The following is a 22,407-nucleotide window of genomic DNA, read 5'->3' on the forward strand; positions in this document are numbered from 1 at the left end:
CATTCACTTCGGGGCATACCCTTGAAATAAAATATATACAAATCCCTCGGGCATTCCCCGGATAAATTTAACTAAGGGGACGACATCTTGCCTCAAAATTCGAACCAAAAAATTCTAAGGTTTGCCTATCCAAGTGTGGTCGGCCTAAACATGCCCCTAGCGAAAGCGTCAAACAAAATAGTAATTCATACGACTTAGTTGAATAAAATGACATGGTAAAAATAAATAATTCAAAACTTAAACGGCAAGCACATCAGATATAAAGCCCATAACGCCATTCCAATATTCACTTTAATGTCATTTTTAAACCAAATCACTGTTTTTGCCTTAGTCCGTTTCTAAATCAGTCCATGAACCATGAATTATTTTAGGTATCTTGTGTTCTAATTCCAAATTCATCATTCATTCTAATGTACTAATGTCCAGTAAGAACATTTCAAAGGCAAACATGGAGAATCAGTTTTAAGAGCTATGACAAACTCACTGGAAATGAAAAGTCATTCAAACTAAAAGAACTAAATAGAACACCAAAACATCATGCATTAATTAAAGAAAGGGGTGGGAAAAAGACCTCAAATAGATTTGTAAGTTACAGCGATGCTGTATGAATAGAAACCCGGACCAAAAAAACCTCGACGGCAATGAGAATTCAAACACGAACAGAAATCTAAATGAAACCACCTCAAACAAACTCCACCGAATATCAGTCTATTCAAATCGAAACTCTGGTTGATGTGAAATCTTCCGGCAACTCAGGAACTGGAGCTGTACAAAAGTGCTATCAGTGTTAGAGGCAGAAGAGTTGGCTAAGTGGAGAAGAATCTGCTATTTTCATTTTTTCTTTGCCTTAGAAATCAGCAACAAAAGCTATTTTCCTTCCTATATGTGACTGCGTGTGCGTGTGAGCTCTATGACGGAAAATCGGAAGGCTTTGAGAAGAAATCATGAAGGGAGGCGGGGTTGGTTTGCGGCGAGTCGGGTTGCGGATGATTGGTGTTGGAGAGGTTGGAAATGAAGCAAGAGGAATGGCGCTGCTGCGTGGGAGGCTGGCTGTGTTCTTAAAAGTGTTCCTAGGGTTTGTGCTTGGTGAAGACGAAGAAGAAGAAGAAGAAGAAGAAGAAGAAGAAGAAGAAGAAGAAGAAGAAGAAGAAGAAGAAGAAGAAGGTAAGATGAGGGGTCTGGTATTGGAGAGGGTGGTTGTTTGGCATAGGAGATGGTGGGGAAGGGAGATGCGGCGGCTGTTGCTTGGTGGTGGGGGTGGAGTTGCGACGGCGACAGGTTCTTATGGTCTAGGGTTTTAGGTCTTGGTAGTCTAGGTTATGAAGAAGAAGGGAGCTCCTGGGGGGTCTCTAGATTTAGGTCTTTTCTAGGGTTTGTAGTGAAAGAGAAGGGAAGATGGGTCATGGGATTGAGCTGCTGATTTGGGCCTCTATTTGGGCTAAAATTGTCTTTAAAAATGGCCAATTTGGTTTTACAAGACTAAAAATGTTGATTTCTTTTCTAAAACAATATACTATAAAAATTTTAAAATCGTTACTAATTAGTCAAAACAAACTGTATTATGACATGAAGCTATTTTTCGTATTTTTAAAAGTATAATAAAAATTGGCAAAAAATAATATTCTTCTAAAAATACCTAATACCTTAATTAAATAGAGAAAAATGAAACTATTTTTGTATTTTTTAATTTTATGATAAAAATAATGTAAAAGAGTCAAAATTAGTTGAAAAAACTATATTAGACCTAAACTAAGTATTTAAATGCTAAAATATGTAAAATCTTGGGGAGGGTCAAAAATCACATGTCTACAGCTGCCCCTCTTTGACTGGAAACACGAAGTGTTTTCAGACAAAGAACGACTAGACAAGTTTTGTGACCCGACCCTTATTTAGGGAGACCACAAACTAAGAGGAAGAGGAATGTGACCGAGCCCTGGTACCTGAGCTGCCTACATATCTGATAACGCCAAACTATGCCTTATACAAAGACACACACGGACATAACAAATATAATCTGAGTAATTCTGCCCAGAGTCGAACCACAGAGAATTAACCTATCAATTACTTTTGACTGATTTACTAAATTCACAAAATCAATTTTCCCCAAACTTTGTAATTCACAATTGATGATATTTCTAACAACTAAAGTCTGAAAATAATTAACAGCTGAAAATTAACTATGCTTGATGTGTAAACAGTTGGAATAAGGTCTAAGGTAATGGTTTTCCCCGTTGGTGATTTCCTTGGTTGTACGTTTCTTATAGCGATACCTTAGTTGTCTCTATCAATCAAGAACTCTCCGGTTATCATAAATCTCTCTCAAGCAATTATGATAATTTACTAGACGCACTCTCTCAAGCTACGCTAGCTAGATTCACATTTCCGTTCTTTTAGATTGCACCCGAGGTATCGTTATCTCTAATCCAATCTCTAAACCCTCGGTTATGACTCTCGTCTATACTCCGGGAGTGATGTTGTTCAAACAACTACCTAAATATGCACTCTCTCTCAAGACATAATAAATAGGAACGGATAATTGAGGGCCCTTTCAACTAACCACAAGCAAAACGTAGATGAACAAATATAGATTAACAACCAATTCAAACTATATTAATATAACAACCAAGTCATCCCCAACGGGTTTCACCAAAACCTTAGATTAGAGTATTTAGCTACTCATGACAACATAAGAATAGACTACGAAAATATTCATAATGGAAAATTGCAAGAAAAATAGAAGAGAATAAGAACTATGATATTTTGGGTGATCTCTCACACTTGTTCTTCTTGCCAAAATAATCTCAAAATAAGCCCTCCCCTCTCTTGGGCGAGTTTCCTACATCTTATAAGAGTTTTACAAAAAATTTCCCGAATTGACACTTTGGCCCCTTAACTTTCTGGGCTGTGAACATGCCGCCGCGGCCGCGGAGTCGACCGCGGCGCTGACCGCGGAGAACACTGACTCCAACCGTGGCGCGGACCGCGGTGGCAACCGTGGTGCGTGTGCTAGGCCTTTTTGTCTCCGTGTTCCTTCTCTTTTTGCTGTTTTGTGTTTGGGTACTTCTTGAGTGGGTGTTTTCTTCACGTTATTGCCTCTAAACACTTCATGTTGCTTCCTCACATCTTATATTCCCTGCGAAACCAAATAGCATTAATTAAAGCATTTTATTGGCAACTTACATTATAAAACAACAACAAAGCATGGGCAATTATGGTGTAAATAACAACTATATAGCCTATTATCAACACCCCACACTTAAATTATTGCTAGTCCTCGAGCAATTCACCACACTCCATAAAAATTCATTTCTTATGCTTTTCCCTCAACGACTCACGCCATGAACATTTCGCAAGAGTTACACCTAGTAGTGAACAGCTTTTACCTCAAGAATCAAGTTTTTTGTACCCTGTAACATTTGCACTTACTCAAACCACTCTACACAATAGTCAAGATGCGCCTTTCCTTTGTGAATCACATGCCCTCACATCACACAAGAGAGTAGTTCCATATATATAATGATAGTGATAACAATTAGGAACTCAAATAGACATAATTCGCTCACTCTCCAAAAAGAACATTCACATGCCACAAAGATGCACCATAGGCTTGCCCCTAGTGTAGTACTCGACTAATCGAGCCCCACTCAGTCTAAGATCAATAGGACTTTATTTGGTTGTAATGTAGGCTAAGGGACGGGTAGGATACATTTGGATATAGTGACTAACCTCCCTAAGCACTTTTAATACAATTACGTTGAATTTAAAAATGATCATTTTGTAAGCCAACACTCCCCCACATTTATTTAAACATCCACATACATTAGGTGCAATTTGTACAAGCTACCACTTATTAATCACTACAAAATATATATGAACGCTTTTTTTTCGGGGTGCTTTTCTTTTTACGCTTCACATTCTGCACCTTTTCTCTATTTCCATGGTTCCACTTCAAAAACCAAACCGCCACCCCACACTTTTGTTTCACATCATCTCAATACCAATCTAGTGCTTAGTGAGATGGAGGAAAATTGGTTCAAATAGCAGGCTATTCAAACAAGTGGTTAAGGTTCATATTGTGATGGCCAAAGAAACAGGTTTAACTAAGATGTAATGCATTCAGGTGGGTTCACTTTATATGTCTGGCTCAACAAAGAAATGCCTATATCACTTCTAAAACCGAATGAAGCTACTATTTCTCTTTGCAAACACACAGGGCAAGTTCTAGGCATCAAATGTACAACATGGAATACAATGATACTCATACTCACATGGCACATGACTCACTCCGGATTAGTTTATCAAAACATTCTCTTTTGAGTGTTCAAGTTAGGTACAAACATACAATTTTTAAGGCACTTAAACAAGGTTCAACCCTTGAAGCTAAGCGCTACACTCTAGCATCTATCGTGTTCGGGTGTAAGAATGCTAAGGGTTTTTCTTTTTCAATTTTAAGCTCGTCACCCATTAATCCTATCCTAAAACCAAAAAAAAATCTACCTACACCCGGTTCAAGTTAAACCCTTGAAAAAGAACCAATGCCCAAAGAAAAACCAAGGGGGAGTTACTACACTACCTAAGAAATAAAAAATCTTTTTGGTGTTTTCTATAGACTAGCTTCCCTCAAGAAAATTTGTCTAAAGAATCCGTCATTAGGAAGAGTCTTTATATTTCAATTTTTTTTTTCCTCTACTTAGTCCCTCAAGAACCCCGCCGAAAGAGATCCATCGTCGGGACAAGTCGCTTCTATTTTAACTTCCTAAAAAAAACAGTTACTCTATTTCCAAAGCAACTAACACAAAACAAAAACAAACAGATAATATTCACAATTACAACATACAACAAAGTTTCCCCCACCCCACACTTAAAATTAAGACATGTCCCCATGGCTTGAAAATATAAAGAGCAGTGAGGTAAAGAAACTTCCCTGAAGGGTCACTCTTGATCTAAAACTGTGTTTGGGTTCACGTTGCAGGCGCGACCCAGTGCTCTCAACCAACCCATGAATTTCTTTTCCGACTTCACCTGTCGGTCAGCCACAACATCCATGTGGGACCCCAAGTCAGTGATGGAGGTCCGCAGTCCAGTCATTTCCCGCTCCAAAGCATCCATCCGAGTGCTCCAGTGTGGCTGTGACGATCCTGCCTCGCCCCCTCTAGGAGGGGCTGTGATCTCAATAGCTTCAGCAGCATCAGAATTATCCTCAGACTCAGACTCATCAGACGAGTCATCATTGCGTCGTACTGGCTCTCGTCCCTCTTGCCCAATTTTTCTCGCTCGGAAAGGGGTTTTTATAGGTAATTTCCCATCAACTCGGGAGTTCTCAGGAACATTAGCAAGGAGGCATATACAGGTGACAAGCGAAGGGAAGTAGTGGCCTTTGCTTAGTTCGGGCGATCGGATGAACATTTCTTCAGAGAGGACTCGGGCGACATCAAACCCTTGGTGAGTCATGAAGTAGTAGATCATAGCGGCCCGTTGCCCATTTACACCGGTGGTATTGTTGGATGGTAGCAACCGAGTGGTGATGACGGTGAGCCAACATTTGACCTCCCAAGTAAGAGACTTGGAATGCAGAGTCGTCGGTTGTGCTACCCATTTGGGCTGTCTGCCAGGTATATAGATGACCTCCAGAATTCTGTCCCAGTCAACCATCGGTCGACTAGCCATGATGTAATGATCATCACCCGTGAATGCGGGGAGGAGATACACTCTATGGATGACCTCTATAGCAGCATTAACTGGGGTGTTGCGCACAGTCACAACCTTGTCCTCGTGTTCTGGCAGGTTTGCATAGAATTCCCTCACTAGCTGAATATTTGCTTCCTCGGGAGCCTTAAAGAAGATGTCCAGCTAACACCTCTGTAGCTCATCAAACATATTGGGGCATTCCCTCACCAAAGCCTTCCTGTCGATATGGACCTCATGGAGTAACTTCCTGGCAATTTTCTGATTGTACCTTGCCTCTGCTTCTGCAGAGACGAACCGAGTGCTATCAAACCGTGGTGCACTGGTTTGGCCCCTAGCTCGGGAGGAGCCTCCTGGGCCACTAGTAGAGGACCCGGTGTGTCGTCTCTTACGGGCTAAACTCATAATACCTGTCAAAACAGAGAAGCACGTATTAGGATGAGCCTAAAATGTGTGGCTATGGGTGGTTACTCAGACTTCACCACAACCATGTCACCACATCTCCTTATATCACCATTAAGGCAATTTCTCAAACACATTGTGGACAAGGCATTTTCTTCATATTCATGGTCCCAAGGGAATCAAGAAAACTTTCCCAATTCAACTATCTACTACACCCACACATTCCACACTTTCTGTTAACCATCACCCACCAACAACACCATTCCAAACATTCAAAACACAGCCTTTTCACCAGATATATGCTAAAAACGAAATTACACTAAAAAGAAGAAGAAGAACTAAACAAAACAAAATCCTATCACTAACACTATATTAGAACAACATGAACTAGCATAATGCAACAAAAACAACAGAAGGAAAGGAAAAGGGGGGGTCGAAAAACATACCTTGGGGGGGAAGAAGATGAGGGGTGTTGTGAAGAAGGAAGAAGAAGAAGAGAGTATGGAGGGGAGGGTTAGAGAGAGAAGTGGGGATTTTAGGAGGGGGGATTGTTTATTTTGATATAGGGAAGGGTTTTAAAATTAAAACGAAGAGTGGGAAAAAAAATAAAAAAAATAAAAAAAGTTAAATTTCAGCGGACGTCGACGCCGCGGTTTGAGACAGAGTCTCCCGCGGTCCGAGCCGCGGCTGTGGTGAAAAACTGAATCGCTCAGTGATTTCGGCGGTCGACGCCACGGTCCGCGGTCCATCCGCGGTCCTGGCCGCGGTCGCAGCTGGCAAAAATATTTGTTTTTGTTTTTGTTTTTTTTTTTGTTTTTTTGTTTTTTTACACGAAGTTACATACTACACTTACAATACATTCCTGGGTTGCCTCCCACGCAGCGCCTGATTTATCGTCGTGACACGATGCAAGTGGTTGGGCCTTTACTCCTCATTCGCGTACTGGGGTTCTTTCAAATTGATCACCATTGTATTCCCTTTTTCTTCAGCTATTCCAAGGTAATGTTTCAACCTTTGCCCATTTACTGAGAACTTGTTTGTCCCATCTTCTGACTCAATCTCGACAACTCCACTTGCGAACATTTGCACCACTCTAAATGGTCCTGACCATCGGGACTTTAACTTACCCGGAAACAATCTCAGCCTTGAATTATACAATAATACCTTATCACCGGGTTTGAAATTTCTGTCCACAATGTGCTTATCATGCATCTTCTTCATTCTTTCCTTGTAGAGCCTCACGCTTTCAAAGGCTTGATATCTAAATTCTTCCAGCTCATGCAACTCTGTCAGTCGATTTTGTCCAGCTGCTTCGGGATCCATGTTCAATTGTTTCAGTGCCCACCAAGCTCGATGTTCTAGCTCCACCAGCAGATGACAGGCCTTCCCAAATACCAACATATATGGTGACATACCTATTGGTGTTTTGAACGCAGTTCTATAGGCCTAGAGTGCATCATCAAGCTTCTTTGCCCAATCAGTTCGTGTGGCATTCACCGCCTTGGTTAGTACACTTTTTATCTCCCTGTTGGACACTTCAACCTGCCCACTGGTTTGTGTATGGTAAGGGGTAGCCACCTTGTCGCGTACATCATACTTTGCAAGCAATTTCTCGAAGGCTCTGTTACAGAAGTGAGTGCCTCCATCACTGATGATCGCTCTTGGTATCCCAAATCGGGTGAATATATTCTTTTTCACAAAACCTATCACCACTTTTGCATCATTAGTGGGCAACGCTGCAGCTTCCACCCATTTAGACATGTAATCCACAGCAACAAGTATGTATTTATTGCCAAATGAGCTGACGAAGGGGCCCATGAAGTCAATCCCCCAAACATCAAACACCTCTACCTCTTGAATCAGATTCATGGGCATCTCGTGGCGACAGGAAATGTTCCCGGTTCGCTGACATTCGTCGCAGCCCATCACCCATAGGTGTGCATCTCTAAACACTGTTGGCCAAACGAACCCGGCCTCTAGCACTTTCGCAGTTGTCCTGGCTCCTCCAAAATGTCCTCCATATGCTGATGCGTGACAAGCCTGCAAAACAGAAGATTGTTCTATCTCGGGGACACACCTCCGGATCATATTATCAACACAAATTCTAAAAAAATAAGGCTCGTACCAATAATACATGCGGCAATCACGATAAAACTTTTTCTTTTGGACAGATTAAAGGTCATAGGGAACAATACCGCAGGCTAGGTAGTTTGCAAAATCTGCATACCATGGCGCTTCCTCAAGACTGGCTGCGAGCAGCTACTCTTCTGGAAAGGTTTCCAGGATCTCTTCGACCTCGACTGATTTTTCAACTCCTTCAAGTCGCGATAGATGATCAGCGACTTCATTTTCTGTGCCCTTATGGTCATAAATTTCGAGGTCGAATTCTTGCAACAGTAGCACCCAACGAATCAGGCGCGTCTTAGACTCCTTTTTTTCAATTAGGTACTTGAGTGTTGCATGGTCAGTGTATACAATTACCTTGGAACCAATCAGATATGATCGAAACTTGTCAAACGCAAACACCACCGCTAACATCTCCTTCTCCGTCATTGTGTAATTGAGCTGTGCACCGCTTAGCGTTCTGCTTGCGTAGTAAATCGGGTGCATCAGCTTATCTTTTCGCTGCCCCAAGACTGCTCCTATAGCATAGTCGTTGGCATCACACATGAGCTCAAATGGTTGCTCCCAATTGGGGTGCAACAATGATGGGTGCAGTGATCAATCTCTTCTTCAGTTCCTCAAATGCCAACCTGCAATCATTAGAAAACACAAAGGGCTGATCCTTTTCAAGGAGTTTGCACAATAGGTTAGCCATTTTGGAAAAATCTTTTATGAAATGCCGGTAGAATCCAACGTGTCCAAGAAAACTTCTCACCGCCTTGACTGAAGTGGGCGTTGGTAACTTCTCAATCACGTCAACCTTAGCATGGTCGACCTCAATTCCTTTACTGGACACTCGATGCCCCAGGACTATACCTTCTTGTACCATAAAATGGCTCTCCCAGTTTAGCACTAAGTTTGTCTCCACACATCTTTTAAGCACTCTCCTTAAGTTGTGAAGACAATCTTCGAATGAATCTCCCACCACGGAGAAATCATCCATAAAGACCTCCATAATATCCTCCACCATGTCTGTGAAGATGGCTATTATGCACCGTTGAAAAGTCACGGGTGCATTGCAAAGCCCAAAGGCATTCTCCGAAAGGCAAAGATGTCATACGGACAGGTGAAGGACGTTTTCTCTCTATCTTCGGGGGATATTGATATCTGATTGTACCCCGAATATCCATCCAAGAAACAGAAGTGCGATCTCCCAGCCAGCCTGTCCAACATTTGGTCAATGAAAGGTAGGGGGAAATGGTCCTTCCGGGTGGTTGTGTTCAATTTCCTGTAATCCATGCAGATACGCCACCATGTGACTATACGAGTTGAGATCAACTCGTTGTTCTCATTTTTTACAACAGTCATTCCCCCTTTTATCGGCACACATTGGACAGGGCTGACCCAATTACTATCAGAGACGGGGAAGATGATTCCCGCATCTAACCATTTGATTACTTCTTTCTTTACAACCTCTTTCATGTTTGGGTTCAGCCTTCGCTGGTGTTCCCTGGAAGGTTTGTGCCCTTCTTCCAGAAGAATCTTATGCATACAGAAGGCTGGGTTGATACCCTTTATGTCTGCCATGGTCCAGCCTATGGCAGTCTTGTTTTCCTGCAGTACTTGTACGAGTCGTTCTACCTGCACATCTAACAAACCGGATGATATGATAACAGGCAAAGTCGAATCAGGGCCTAAGAACACATACCTGAGGTGATCTGGGAGTGGCTTCAGTTCCAACTTGGGTGGTTCCTCTATTGATGGCTTTGCTGGAAGAGTGACCCTTTTTCTAGCTCAAGGGACTCGAACTGAGGTTCCCTTGACCAAAATCATCGGTCTTCCAGTGCCATGACCCATTCAGCTAACCCTTCACCATTCATTTCTTCTAAATTCGTCAGACATGTCTCCAATGGATCTTTTATAGTTAGGGTCATATCATCTTCTTGCAGGATTACACCCACTGCTTCCACTAGAGAGCAATTAGCATATTCACTTGGTCTCCTCATAGATTGCTGAACATTGAATATGACTTCCTCATCGTTCAATCTCATTTTTAATTCCCCAGTTTCACAGTCGATCAGTGCTCTCCCTGTGGCTAAAAATGGTCTCCCTAAAATAAGGGGTATCTCTTCATCCACCTGACAATCCAAGATAACAAAGTCTGTAGGGAACACGAATTTCCCCACTTGTACCAACACAACATCAAGAATACCAGTGGGCCTCTTCACTGTGCGGACAGCCAGCTGTAGTAGCATCGAAGTTGGCCTAGCTCTACCAATGCCCAGTTTGGTGTACACAGCCAGCGGCATCAGATTTATGTTGGCTCCCAAATCATACAATGCCTTTGCAAAGGCATAACTTCCAATTGTGCATGCAATAGTGAAGCTACCTGGGTCCGACATCTTTTGAGCCATCGGTTTTGCCACCACTGCGCTGCAGGTCTGTGTCAAAGTTACAATGGATAGATCCTGAAAATCAAACTTCCGTGACATTAGATCTTACATCATCTTAGCGTAATCGGGCATCTCCCTCAAGGCATCCATCAAAGGAATATTCAACTGAATTTGATGCAGCATCTCCATGAACTTTTTATATTGGTCTACCTTCTTTTGTTCGACCAGTCTCTGAGGGAAGGGTGCAAGTATCACCCTTTGTGCATTGCTTGCTGGCTTCTCTCTGTTAGAATTTTCTGGCACAAGAGGTGCCACCTGTTCTGCAACTTGCTCATTCATCTTTTCTTTGCCTTTTTCCTCCTGACTCTGCTCAACCACCACTTCAGTAAGTTCTGTTGGTTCCTCTACCTCTAATTGAACTGGAGTGGCTGGTGTAGTGTCCTTGCTGGCTTGTGCAATTTTCTACTCTCTGTCTAAATCTCTCCCATTCCGGAGACTTACTGCCATCAGCTGATTCGGGTTTTGGTCCTTGGGGTTTATGTTTGTGTCTGCAGGCAAAGTTCCCAGAGGACGGTTGTTCAAAGCCATGGACAGCTGATCCAGCTGCGTTTCAATATTCTTTATGGCTGAATCAAGCACTGCCAATTTTTCCTGCACTTTATTATTTGTCCCAATGAGTTGCTGAAGCATACCCCTGATTTCCACCATGTTGTTATCTTGCTGCTGAGGGGGTGGTTGGTATGTCAATTGTTGCTGATTTTGCTGTGGATAGCCCTGTGGTTTCTGATATGGTACTGGCACCAATTGGTTTTGAGGGTGCATACCCCCAGGCTGCTGCATATTAGGCATGTACTGCTGATTTTGCTGCGGTCTCCACTGATGTGCTCCTTGCCTCTGACCCCCATAGTTGTTGACATAATTCATATCTTCCCTTGCCCCTTGATTTTCACCTTCTCTGCTCCATGAACACACATAAGACTGATTAAAACAAGGTGTACACAGTCCTCCATTTGTTGTATCAACAATGTGCACCTGTTTTGTACTCATCTCATCAATTTTCTTTGTCAATATGCTCATCTGCGTCATGAGTGTGTCCATGTTCTCTGCATGCAAATTATTTGGGTCAAGAGGAACTGAATGCACTATGGGTGCCATTGTTGTACCTCTAGTCATCCACCCTAAATTTTGTGACATCTTATCGAGAAGGATTTTGCACTCAGTGAATATTTTACTTAAAAATGCACCTCCAGCTGACGCATCCACATTTGCTTTCAAATTGTCAGCTAGCCCCATGTAGAATCTCTGGCCGAGCATCTGGTTTGGAATGCCATGGTGAGGACACTTCACTAACATCCCTTTAAATCTTTCCCAAGTTTCTTGCAAGGACTCAGAGGGTTGCTGCCTATACTGCAATATGTTATCAATCTGTTTTGCAGTCTTGTTAGGCGGATAGAACTTGTTCAGGAACTGCTTGACTAATTCCTCCCAGGTTCTAATAGAGTTGATTGGGAGCGAATTTAGCCAAGTCTGAGCTTCCCCGGTTACCAAGAATGGAAACAGTAGCAGCTTGATAGCTTCCGGAGTTGCATTTGGCTGCCTTTGGGTCATACAAATTGACAGAAAATTCTTCAAGTGTTGTTGCGGGTCTTCAATGTGTGACCCGGAGAACAGTCCTTTATTTTGCCGTAGATGCAGCATGTTGTTGGTGATCTGGAATGTCTCTGCTTGAATTGTGGGCACAACTATGGCAGTGGCCAGATTATCAGCTATGGGCCAGTCATAAAGTGCAGCTTCAGGCACAAGAGGTGCCACCCTTCTGACATTTAAGTCGGCTGGCTCATTCCTGACGTTTCCGTTGACGTTATCTACGTCACCCATGTCAAATTCGAGTTGGTGTGATTGTTGAGATTGTTGAAGTCTTTTGTTGGCACGGTTCAATGCCCTGAATGTTTTCTCAGGGTCTGAGAGTCCTTCTAACAATTCTCCAATCCTCGAAGAACTTCTAGGCATACACCTGCTTTCCACAAGAGTTCAAACGTTAGAATTTCAATGAAAAGATTGGGTATAGAGAAAACTGACTACACTTAGAATTTTTGTACTTCTATCAATTGTAATTGATAACACCATTAATTCCCCGGCAACGGCGCCAAAATTTGATACGCCAAACTATGCCTTATACAAAGACACACACGGACGTAACAAATATAATCTGAGTAATTCTGCCCAGAGTCGAACCACAGAGAATTAACCTATCAATTACTTTTGACTGATTTACTAAATTCACAGAATCAATTTTTCCCAAACTTTGTAATTCACAATTGATGATATTTCTAACAACTAAAGTCTGAAAATAATTAACAGCTGAAAATTGACTATGCTTGATGTGTAAACAGTTGGAATAAGGTCTAAGGTAATGGTTTCCCCCGTTGGTGATTTCCTCGGTTGTATGTTTCTTATATCGATGCCTTGGTTGTCTCTATCAATCAAGAACTCTCCGGTTATCATAAATCTCTCTCAAGCAATTATGATAATTTACTAGACGCACTCTCTCAAGCTACGCTAGCTAGATTCACATTACCGTTCTTTTAGATTGCATCCGAGGTATCGTTATCTCTAATCTAATATCTAAACCCTCGTTTATGACTCTCGTCTATACTCCGAGAGTGATGTTGTTCAAACAACTACCTAAATATGCACCCTCTCTCAAGAAGATACATAATAAATATGAACGGATAATTGAGGGCCCTTTCAACTAACCACAATCAAAACGTAGATGAAAAAATAGAGATTAACAACCAATTCAAACTATATTAATATAACAACCAAGTCATCCCCAATGGGTTTCACCAAAACCTTAGATTAGAGTATTTAGCTACTCATGACAACGTAAGAATAGACTACGAAAATATTCATAATGGAAAATTGCAAGAAAAATAGAAGAGAATAAGAACTATGATGTTTTGGGTGATCTCTCACACTTGTTTTTCTTGCCAAAATAATCTCAAAATAATCCCTCCCCTCTCTTGGGCGAGTTTCCTACATCTTATAAGGGTTTTACAAAAAATTTCCAGAATTGACACTTTGGCCCCTTAACTTTCTGGGCTGTGAACATGCCGCCGCGGCCGCGGAGTCGACCGCGGTGCTGACCGCGGAGAACACTGCCTCCAACCGCGGCGCGGACCGCGATGGTAACCGCGGTGCGTGTGCTGGGCCTTTTTGTCTCCGCGTTCCTTCTCTTTTTGCTCTTTTGTGTTTGGGTACTTCTTGAGTGGGTGTTTTCTTCACGTTATTGCCTCTAAACACTTCATGTTGCTTCCTCACATCTTATATTCCCTGCGAAACCAAATAGCATTAATTATAGCATTTTATTGGCAACTTACATTATAAAACAACAACAAAGCATGGGCAATTATGGTGTAAATAACAACTATATAGCCGATTATCAATATCCTTGGCTATAAAGGAATCAGGCCATGTGTAGTTCAGAAGTGAATGAGGTGATAGAGTATACTGAAGTGGAGAGTCAGTCGAGGCGCCGTTCTATCGAGGTTCCGGTCTACAGTCCTGTTATTACATCAAAATCAAAAAATGAAAAAGACTAACTAAGCCTGTCAACTATGAATTACAAAATTCCTATCTATAAGTCTTTTGAAGCTTGATCTTGAGTATTGAATGGTTCTTCATGCAGACTTTAGATTTGAACCTTGATGATTGCTAGTTGCAGGTGCTAGTTCATTCTTTTTCAGCTTTTTGGATCAAAACCAGACACACCATGCTTGTGACTTTAGTCATGTCTTAAGCGATCCACCTCTTGCCCCAGCTTCCGCATTTTGGATTCACTTAACTTTTCTTTTTCTTCTTTTTTTTGTTTTTCTTTTTTATTCTGGATTGAGATTACTTCTGTTGATCATCTCGGACTGTTGACTCACATTCTTGCCGCGAGCTTCTGCTACTTCTAACTTGAATTGGATTCTGAAATGACTTCCCTTGTTCTCCAGGTGGGCTCCTGCTACTGACTTGAAACTTGAAATAATTCCGAAATGAATTCCCCCATTCTCCAGGTGGGTACCTGTAATCAAAACAACAAAACAAATAAAATTTTCTGCCCCAGTTTGTACTAGGAAAATTTGTGAGTTGTTAACAAAATTGTAAATCACCTATGCTATTGATGCAATGATGAGAGTAAAACTAAAGACTTGACTGGGATGTGCGTCCCCTATGAATAAAACCAAGAATATTTGACTAGCAAGTGCGTCTGCTAAGAATAAAACCTGAATGACCCAGACTAGGAAGGGCATCTCCTACATTTAAGATTGAGCTTGAGGAAAACTATAAACTAAGCTTGACTGAAGTAAAAAACTGACCATATTCTCCAGGCGGGACCCCTGATTTAAAGAAAACTAAAGATTAATAACTTAAGAAAACTAAAAATCTATCCCAGGAGAAAATTCATCAGACTAGGTCTTCTATCTTAAGAGAAAATTCATCAGACTAAGATTTCGATCCTAGGAGAAAATTCATCAGACTAGGTTTTCTATCTTAGAAGAAAAATTCATCAGACTAAGATTTTGATCCAAAATTCATCAAACTAGGTCCTTCTTTTTTTTGTTATCTTAGGAAAAAGATTCATCAGACTAAGATTTTGATCATAGGAGAAAGTTCATCAAACTAGGTCCCTTTTTTGTTATCTTAGGAGAAAGATTCATCAGACTAAGATTTTGATCCTAGGAGAAAGTTCATCAGACTAGGTCTTCTATCTTAGGAGATAAATTCATCAGACTAAGATTTCGATCCTAGGAGAAAGATTCATCAGATTAGGTCCCTTTTTTTAGATCTTAGGAAAAGGATTCATCAGACTAAGATTTTGATCCTAGGAGAAATTCATCAGACTTGATTTCTTATCTTAGGAGAAAGATTCATCAGACTAAGACGTTTATCCTAGGAGAAAATTCATCAGACTAGGTTTTTTATCTTAGGAGAAAAATTCATCAGACTAAGATTTTGATCCTAGGAGAAAAATCATCAGACTAGGTCTTTCTTATCTTAGGAGAAAGATTCATCAGACTAAGATTTTGATCCTAAGATAAAGTTCATCAGACTAAGATTTCGATCTTAGGAGAAAATTCATCAGACTAGATCCCTTTTTGTTATCTTAGGAGAAAAATTCATCAGACTAAGATTTCGATCCTAGGAGAAAATTCATCAGACTAGGTTTCTTATCTTAGGAGAAAGATTCATCAGACTAAGATTTTGATATCTTAGGAGAAAGATTCATCAGACTAAGATTTTGATCCCAGGAGAAAGTTCATCAGACTAGATCTCTTTTTGCTATCTTAGGAGAAAGATCCATCAAACTAAGATTTCGATCCTAGGAGAAAATTCATCAAACTAGGTTTTCTATCTTAGGAGAAAAATTCATCAGACTAAGATTTGATTGAGAGGAAAATCCATCAGACTAGGACTTTTTATCCTAGGAGGAAAACTGTGAAGAGCAATGGCAACATCTTATGCACACTTACAAGACAGGTAAGGGCAAAGATTTGAGAAACTTCCCTTTGTCGGCTCTTCTCTTCTTCTTTTTATTTTTCTTTTTCTTACTTTTTTTTCTTGTTTTTGAACCCACTTGTTTGCACTGCTTTGTTACTGTTTCAAACAATAAAAACTTGTGAGTTTAAATGTGGTGGTTAGTTTGTGGCCTTGACCTTGAGGGCGGCTGCTTATACACTTGCCAAGATAACTTTGATTTCAACTTGGACAACCTTGACTGTTATCGACTACCCATTTTCTTTCAACCCTTATCACAAGAAATATTCCTGATTCGTTCAAGTCCAATACCTTATGCCAGATGCATTGCACTCGTGTTCTAACATCCACCCAATCTTTGCATTTTACATCAATCCCAAAGAACATCTATTATCACTAACTCAGTGCACACACTATTCTCCTCTGTCTTATGCCATTTTGATGTGCTTGCCAGAGTCGGCTTTGCGTGATTAAAAAGCTGATGGCAGATTTTGAAGTCATTTCTCACTTGTTCCGATGAAACAGACTCAAAGGGACTCAAACAAAACAAGAGGAACAAAATAAGGGGAAAAACAAGAAGAGATAGTATCTAACAAGAAAATATTTTTATTGAAGAAAAAGAACAAAGTAGGAACTAATATGATTTGAAGGTCATCTCCACTGACCATGACATACATTTTGGATTAAGCGGCCTAATCTATCAAGAAAGTCTAATCTTTAACTCTTGTTACGCCTCTAAGCTGTGAAACTGGGCTTCAGCGCTTCAATTGTCCCATCTGGTCTACAATCTTCAGTCGACTTGTAGTGCCCTGAAGGGTTTTCACCATCAAGCCTCTCTCATTTTTTTTGCTCTTTTCCTCAACTCACCGTCGCCTTACGGTGCCCATGAGGGTTTTCATCGATAATACTCTATCATTTTATCATTTTCTCTCTTTGTGCTGAGAACAAGGTATTACCCATGATACAAGAATATCATACTTTTACCACACACTTTATTTGACATCCTCAAAGATTGGTCGGAAGGTCTTTCTTTGGACCGTAATGTAGGCTTTTGGATAGGGTTAGAAAGAAAGGGTGGCATGAAGGCTCAAAATAATTTAAGATGAAAGGGTTCAAAATTACAACTTTTGGAATCAGATCTTTTGGCCAAATTTAAACTTCTGCCCCCGTTTCTTGGAGTCTGGGAATTTTTTGGATTTTTGCTTTGATGGGATTTCTAAGAAAAACTGCCCCACTCTTGACTTCGGGGATTATGAAATATTTTATTTGGTGTGACCGAACCGTAAGGCTGCCTACGTATCTTGAGGTGATAAGAATCAGGTCGAACGTAGTTCAAACACAAAGTTGGTTTTTTTCTTTCTCTATTTTTTTCTTCTTTTTCTCGTTTCTTTTTTCTTTTCTGGTTCCTAACTCTACTTCTGATTCCAAAGAGGGGTACAAAACAAAATAAAGTAAGGCTCAAAAGGGGTAGTAAAGATAAAAGTATTTGGGTAGCAGAATAAAATGCCTTCGTCATACCAAACTTACTACCTCAGTTTCACTCAAGCTTCAGGTATCTCAGAATGCGTGAATCTTTATTTGCTTCCTCAAATGCCTTTTTTATCATGTTCAAAACGGTGCCATTGCTTCATGATTAAACTAACTTTCAAGACCAGGCTGAGAATTATATGTGCATGTCATGTCACTAGAGTCAGCATGAAAAGAACTATAAAAGGAAAAGTGACCTAAAAATTGACTAGAACTAACAAAAAACAGGAGATTGCATTAGACAGATGGTGAAAAGGGTTTGAACAAAATAAGCAAAATAGACATGGGTTACAACCCTAGAACAATCTTAGATAACACTAGACGATTTACTACCACTAAACAAACTAGGAAAAATAAGAAACAGAAGGGTTTGAGCCACAAGACAATGTCGGGATTACAACCCTGAAATGACCTAAAAACAGAAATGACAACAAAATAAACCACCAAAATTCCTCCCTGGCTAGCCAAGAAAGGAGTGTCTTTCCAATTACCAAGCTCAACATCTTAGCCACTGGGTTGCACATCAAAATTACTAGGACCTTCACCAATTTCCATCACGTTGACCTTAGCACATAGCTTTTGGGTCCCTTTTGCCAACTCGTCCTTAAGATCAACCTCTGGAACCGAAACTGATAGCGCTGAAAACTTTGCGGTAGGTGGCCCTCCAAGGGATTCAGAAGAGTTCTCATATTCCTTTTCCACATAAATCAGGTCCACCATATGCGTCTCATTATGAACAGGCAATGGACTTTGGCTAATATCTGTTGCATTTGGATTTTGCACGGTAATGTCACCTGCATCAATAAGCTTCTGGACTGCCCTTTTCAGAATCCAACACTTTTCTATGTCATGCCCCGGGGCATTAGAGCAATATGCGCACCTTTGAGAAAAATCAAAACTCTTTGGAAAGCGTTTTGGCATTTTTATCTGAATCGGCTTTAACATGTCCAATTGCCTCAGCATTTGGAATAGACTAGCATATGATTCTCCAATATGAGTGAAAGACTTTTCTCTTTGCTGCTGCCTTTTGATTTTGTACTCCGGCCTTGGTTGGAACCTCTTTCGGGTAGGGGGTTGATATGCTTGTAGAGGTGGGTAAGACATTTATGGAGGCGGTGCAAGCTGTTGCGGGTTTCGTGGGTGTGTAGCATATGGCAGTGCATTGTGGATAGAGTACTTGGGAGGTGAGGTGTGACTTTGGGGATTTTGTGAAGGAAAGTAGCATTGGGGAGGATTATTTGGACTACGAGGATATTCATGGGGTCGGTATTGAGGCTAAAAGCGTTTAGCAGGAATGCCCACTAGATCATGTCTTTGGCTGGGCTCTACAACATCTTTTTTATCAATCGGAGGACTGATCCCAGCAACTTGTTCGTTCCATCTGAACCAAAACTACCTAAAGCCTTCCTTGGGTTTCTTTCCCATCTGAGATAGGGAGGAACGGTCTGGGATAATGTCTTCATTGTACTAATAGAGCCAAACAAAATCTTGAGCCAGGTCATCCCATGCATGCCACTTACTAGCGTCTTGGCGGGTGTACCATTCTAGAGCTTCCCCACTCAGACTCTGACTGAAATACGCCAACAATACTTTATCTTTCCTTCAAACACTTCTTATTTCACTGCAATAACCTGTCAGATGGGCTACTAGATCTCCACGCCCATCATATAAATTAAGCTTTGGCATTTTAGACCCTTTCAGCTTTTTGGATATCTCATCCTGCTCCATTGTCTTAGCAGGCTTTGTAGTTTCACCGGGAGGCTCAAAATGAGGAGCATAAGAGTATGGACCTGAGACCTTGAAAATTGGTTTTAGAGCATACTGTTGGACATCTGGAGCTTGGAACATAGTCTCATTGGAGGATCGAGGAAGAGTAGCTGGTGGATGAGCTACAAAAACACGAGTGGTCAAAGGAGCGGGATATGATGTGCTTTTGAGGGGTTGAATGTGAAAATGTTGTGGGGAGATATCAGCAGCAGTGGGAACCTGGGTTTGTGATAGTGGTGGGATAGTTGTAGGGTTTTCAGTGTAGTTAGTGGGGAATAAAGGTAGAGGATGTCCCCTGATCCAAGACTGATACATTTTTGTCATCTGTTGTTTCAACCTTTGGACCTCCTCTTTCAATTCAGACTCCGACTCCACAAACTCCCTTGGTGGGTCTACAACCCAGTATCTGTTTCTTTGCTAGCCATGGCTACTTGCTCTTTGACCTTGTGTTGTATGAACGAATTGTCAAAGTGCCACAAACTAACCACCCTCTGTTATGATAACAAGGAAAGTAACAAAAAGGAGCAAAACAAATCCAACATGTTAGCGTTAGGGCATTTATCAGATATAAATATCACATTATGTGCAATGCAAATAGCAACAATTAACAGTTCTAGAGTGACTTCGAGGGTCACATGGTCATTTGGCATCATCCAAATTTTGTTCATTTCAATCTTCTCTTTTCTTTCTTTTCTAATACTTCTTGGTTCGCTCATTTTCCTTCCTCTCTTTTCTTTTTAATTGTTACTCTTTTCTTTCCTCTCATTTCTCACATCCCACAACTTTTTCTTTTTTTCTCTTTTTTTTTTAATAATGATTCGATCGAACCCTATGTAGGTTGTCTACGTAGCATGCCCCTCATGAATCAGATCAAGCGTAGTTCTGAAAAAAGTAATGGACAAATAAACTAAAAATAAAAATCTTTTTAGATTTTTCATTTATAAGTTTTTTTGGTTTTTCAAATATAAAACAGGAAGTACCATAACAAAAGGCTCAACAATCTTAACTAGATTGACAGACTCGATACTACTGTACAAGACTAAAATTAAAAGACAACATAAGATAGACTAAAAAATAAAAAAATTCGTCAAGTAGCTCGTACATGCAATGGTCTTAACTAGAATGGTCCTGGGGTATTTGTCATGCTCAAACTCTACCAAATTGCTCCATACCTGAATGGAAAAAATAAGATCAAATAGAGTTAGTGACTCAAGACATATGTAACGCCACAACACCTTTTATTGGACACATGCAAGGCATGATTAAGGCTATTTTTGCAAAAAGGCTTACGGTAGCCAAAAGTGACTGAAAATGCAAAACTCAATAAGGAAACACCTTATATGGCCCTAAACATCAAGGAATCATAACCTCTAAAGTTACTTTGCAAAAATGACCCCATTTTGCAGAAATGGCCTATGTGGCCAAAAATGGTTAAGCATGCAAATTCAATAGGAATGGACCTTAAACAAAGAAGAGACAACTAATTGTGGATTCTAGACTCTCCAGACACGGTTCAACAACCACTTCGCAAAATAGCCCTATTTTGCAACAAGGCCGATATGGCCAAAAATGGCTAGACATGCAAAATTTGGCTAAGGCCCTGCAAAGCCGAGAACCTAAGACTTACAAGGAAGACCGGACCCTATGTGAGTTACCTACGTATCACATCACGAAATACAAGAATCAGGTTTGCGTAGTTCGGAAAGATTGGATATGGGAGAAAGCTTAAAAATGACACTAATTTGAAAAAAAATATATTTTTTGTCTTTTTGAAAAATGATGGAAAATGTAAAATCTTTTTGGATATTTTTTTTTGAATTTTTGGAAAATTATGGAAAAGTGTAAAATCTTTTGGATTTTTTTTTTTTTGATTTTTGGAAAATGATGGAAAAGTATAAAATCTTTTTGGATTTTTCATTTTTTGTTTTTTTTTTGGCTTTCTTGAAAAAGTTGTGAAAGAAAAATATAACTGGGCCCTACTTGCTTCATTTTTCACCCTTCTTTCCCAAATATCGGTCCGCCAAATGACCTTTTTACCCTCAAAGATGCAACATGTATCACATAGGGATGATTGAATGTCTTTTTGGGCCACGGGCCCATTTTTGACAAAATTTGGATAGGCTTCCTACAAAGGGACACGGTGCCAGGGACCGAGCCTTACTAGGTCCAAATGACATGATGCAAATAAGAATGACCTAAAGGATGACCTAAGTTTGGAGTTCACTAACAAGGCAATTCAGGGGAGCGTATGGTCGATGGTAGCTACTCAAGCTTTCCACCCACTCCATACGTCCGACGGCCCCCCTCCTAAATTAAGGGTGACTCAACAAAGAGTTCATGCATGCGACGCATACTCCAAGACTTGTTGTAGAAAGAAGAACTATGGTTATGCAAATGATGATAGTTTATAAAGTAGTAACACATTCAGAAAAGCGATAAACAAATAACCAACAAAACAAGGAAAAAAGACAAACAAAGCAAATAAACAAAGCAAATAAAGAAAACAAACACATCAACCGAATATCCTAAAAGCCAACAAGATCAAGTACCAGCTCGAACCTGCAACCCCCCAGCAGAGTTGTCAGAGATGTCACATCCCTTTTTTTACAAACCTCACTAACCCTCTTAAAATAAATAAAAGGATTTGTAAAGCTCAAAAGGGTTTTCAATTAGAAAGTGACAAAAATTCGTGTTCAAAAGGATTAACACAGAGTCGCCACCTGACATTGATTTCGGTGTGTCAGGTCACCGTTTTATAAAAATGATTTTTTCCTTTTTAAACACTCTGGACTCCAAAACTAAGTCTGCACCAGAGATTCGGGTAAGGGGGTTCATTTGACTCGGGGAGAAGGTGTTAAGCACTCCCCAAATCTCGTGAAAGTCATGGTTGCGTACTCAATCTAGTTGGCTTTTAGAATATTCGAATTAAGGTAAAAATAAACACAAAAAAGAAAAATAAACATACAAGAGGCTCGAGGTCGTCCTCACTTAATAAAAGAAAGATAAA

The 22,407-nt window shown here is 40.5% G+C and overlaps 3 protein-coding genes across 3 annotated transcripts; all 3 read right to left on the bottom strand.

Moving 5' to 3' along the window:
• Window positions 1–7,011: 7,011 nt before the first annotated feature.
• LOC138883283 (uncharacterized) lies at window positions 7,012–7,410 on the bottom strand. Its single transcript, XM_070163962.1, has one exon. The coding sequence runs from the start codon at window positions 7,408–7,410 to the stop codon at window positions 7,012–7,014; it is 399 nt and encodes a 132-aa protein (XP_070020063.1).
• A 2,609-nt stretch (window positions 7,411–10,019) lies between these two features.
• LOC138883284 (uncharacterized) lies at window positions 10,020–10,682 on the bottom strand. Its single transcript, XM_070163963.1, has one exon. The coding sequence runs from the start codon at window positions 10,680–10,682 to the stop codon at window positions 10,020–10,022; it is 663 nt and encodes a 220-aa protein (XP_070020064.1).
• Window positions 10,683–11,045: 363 nt separating this feature from the next.
• Window positions 11,046–12,593, bottom strand: LOC138883285 (uncharacterized). The gene has a single exon (XM_070163964.1). The coding sequence runs from the start codon at window positions 12,591–12,593 to the stop codon at window positions 11,046–11,048; it is 1,548 nt and encodes a 515-aa protein (XP_070020065.1).
• Between the last annotated feature and the right edge of the window lie 9,814 nt (window positions 12,594–22,407).

This window comes from Nicotiana sylvestris, chromosome 12 (assembly GCF_000393655.2).
Source record: "Nicotiana sylvestris chromosome 12, ASM39365v2, whole genome shotgun sequence".
Taxonomy (NCBI): domain Eukaryota; kingdom Viridiplantae; phylum Streptophyta; class Magnoliopsida; order Solanales; family Solanaceae; genus Nicotiana; species Nicotiana sylvestris.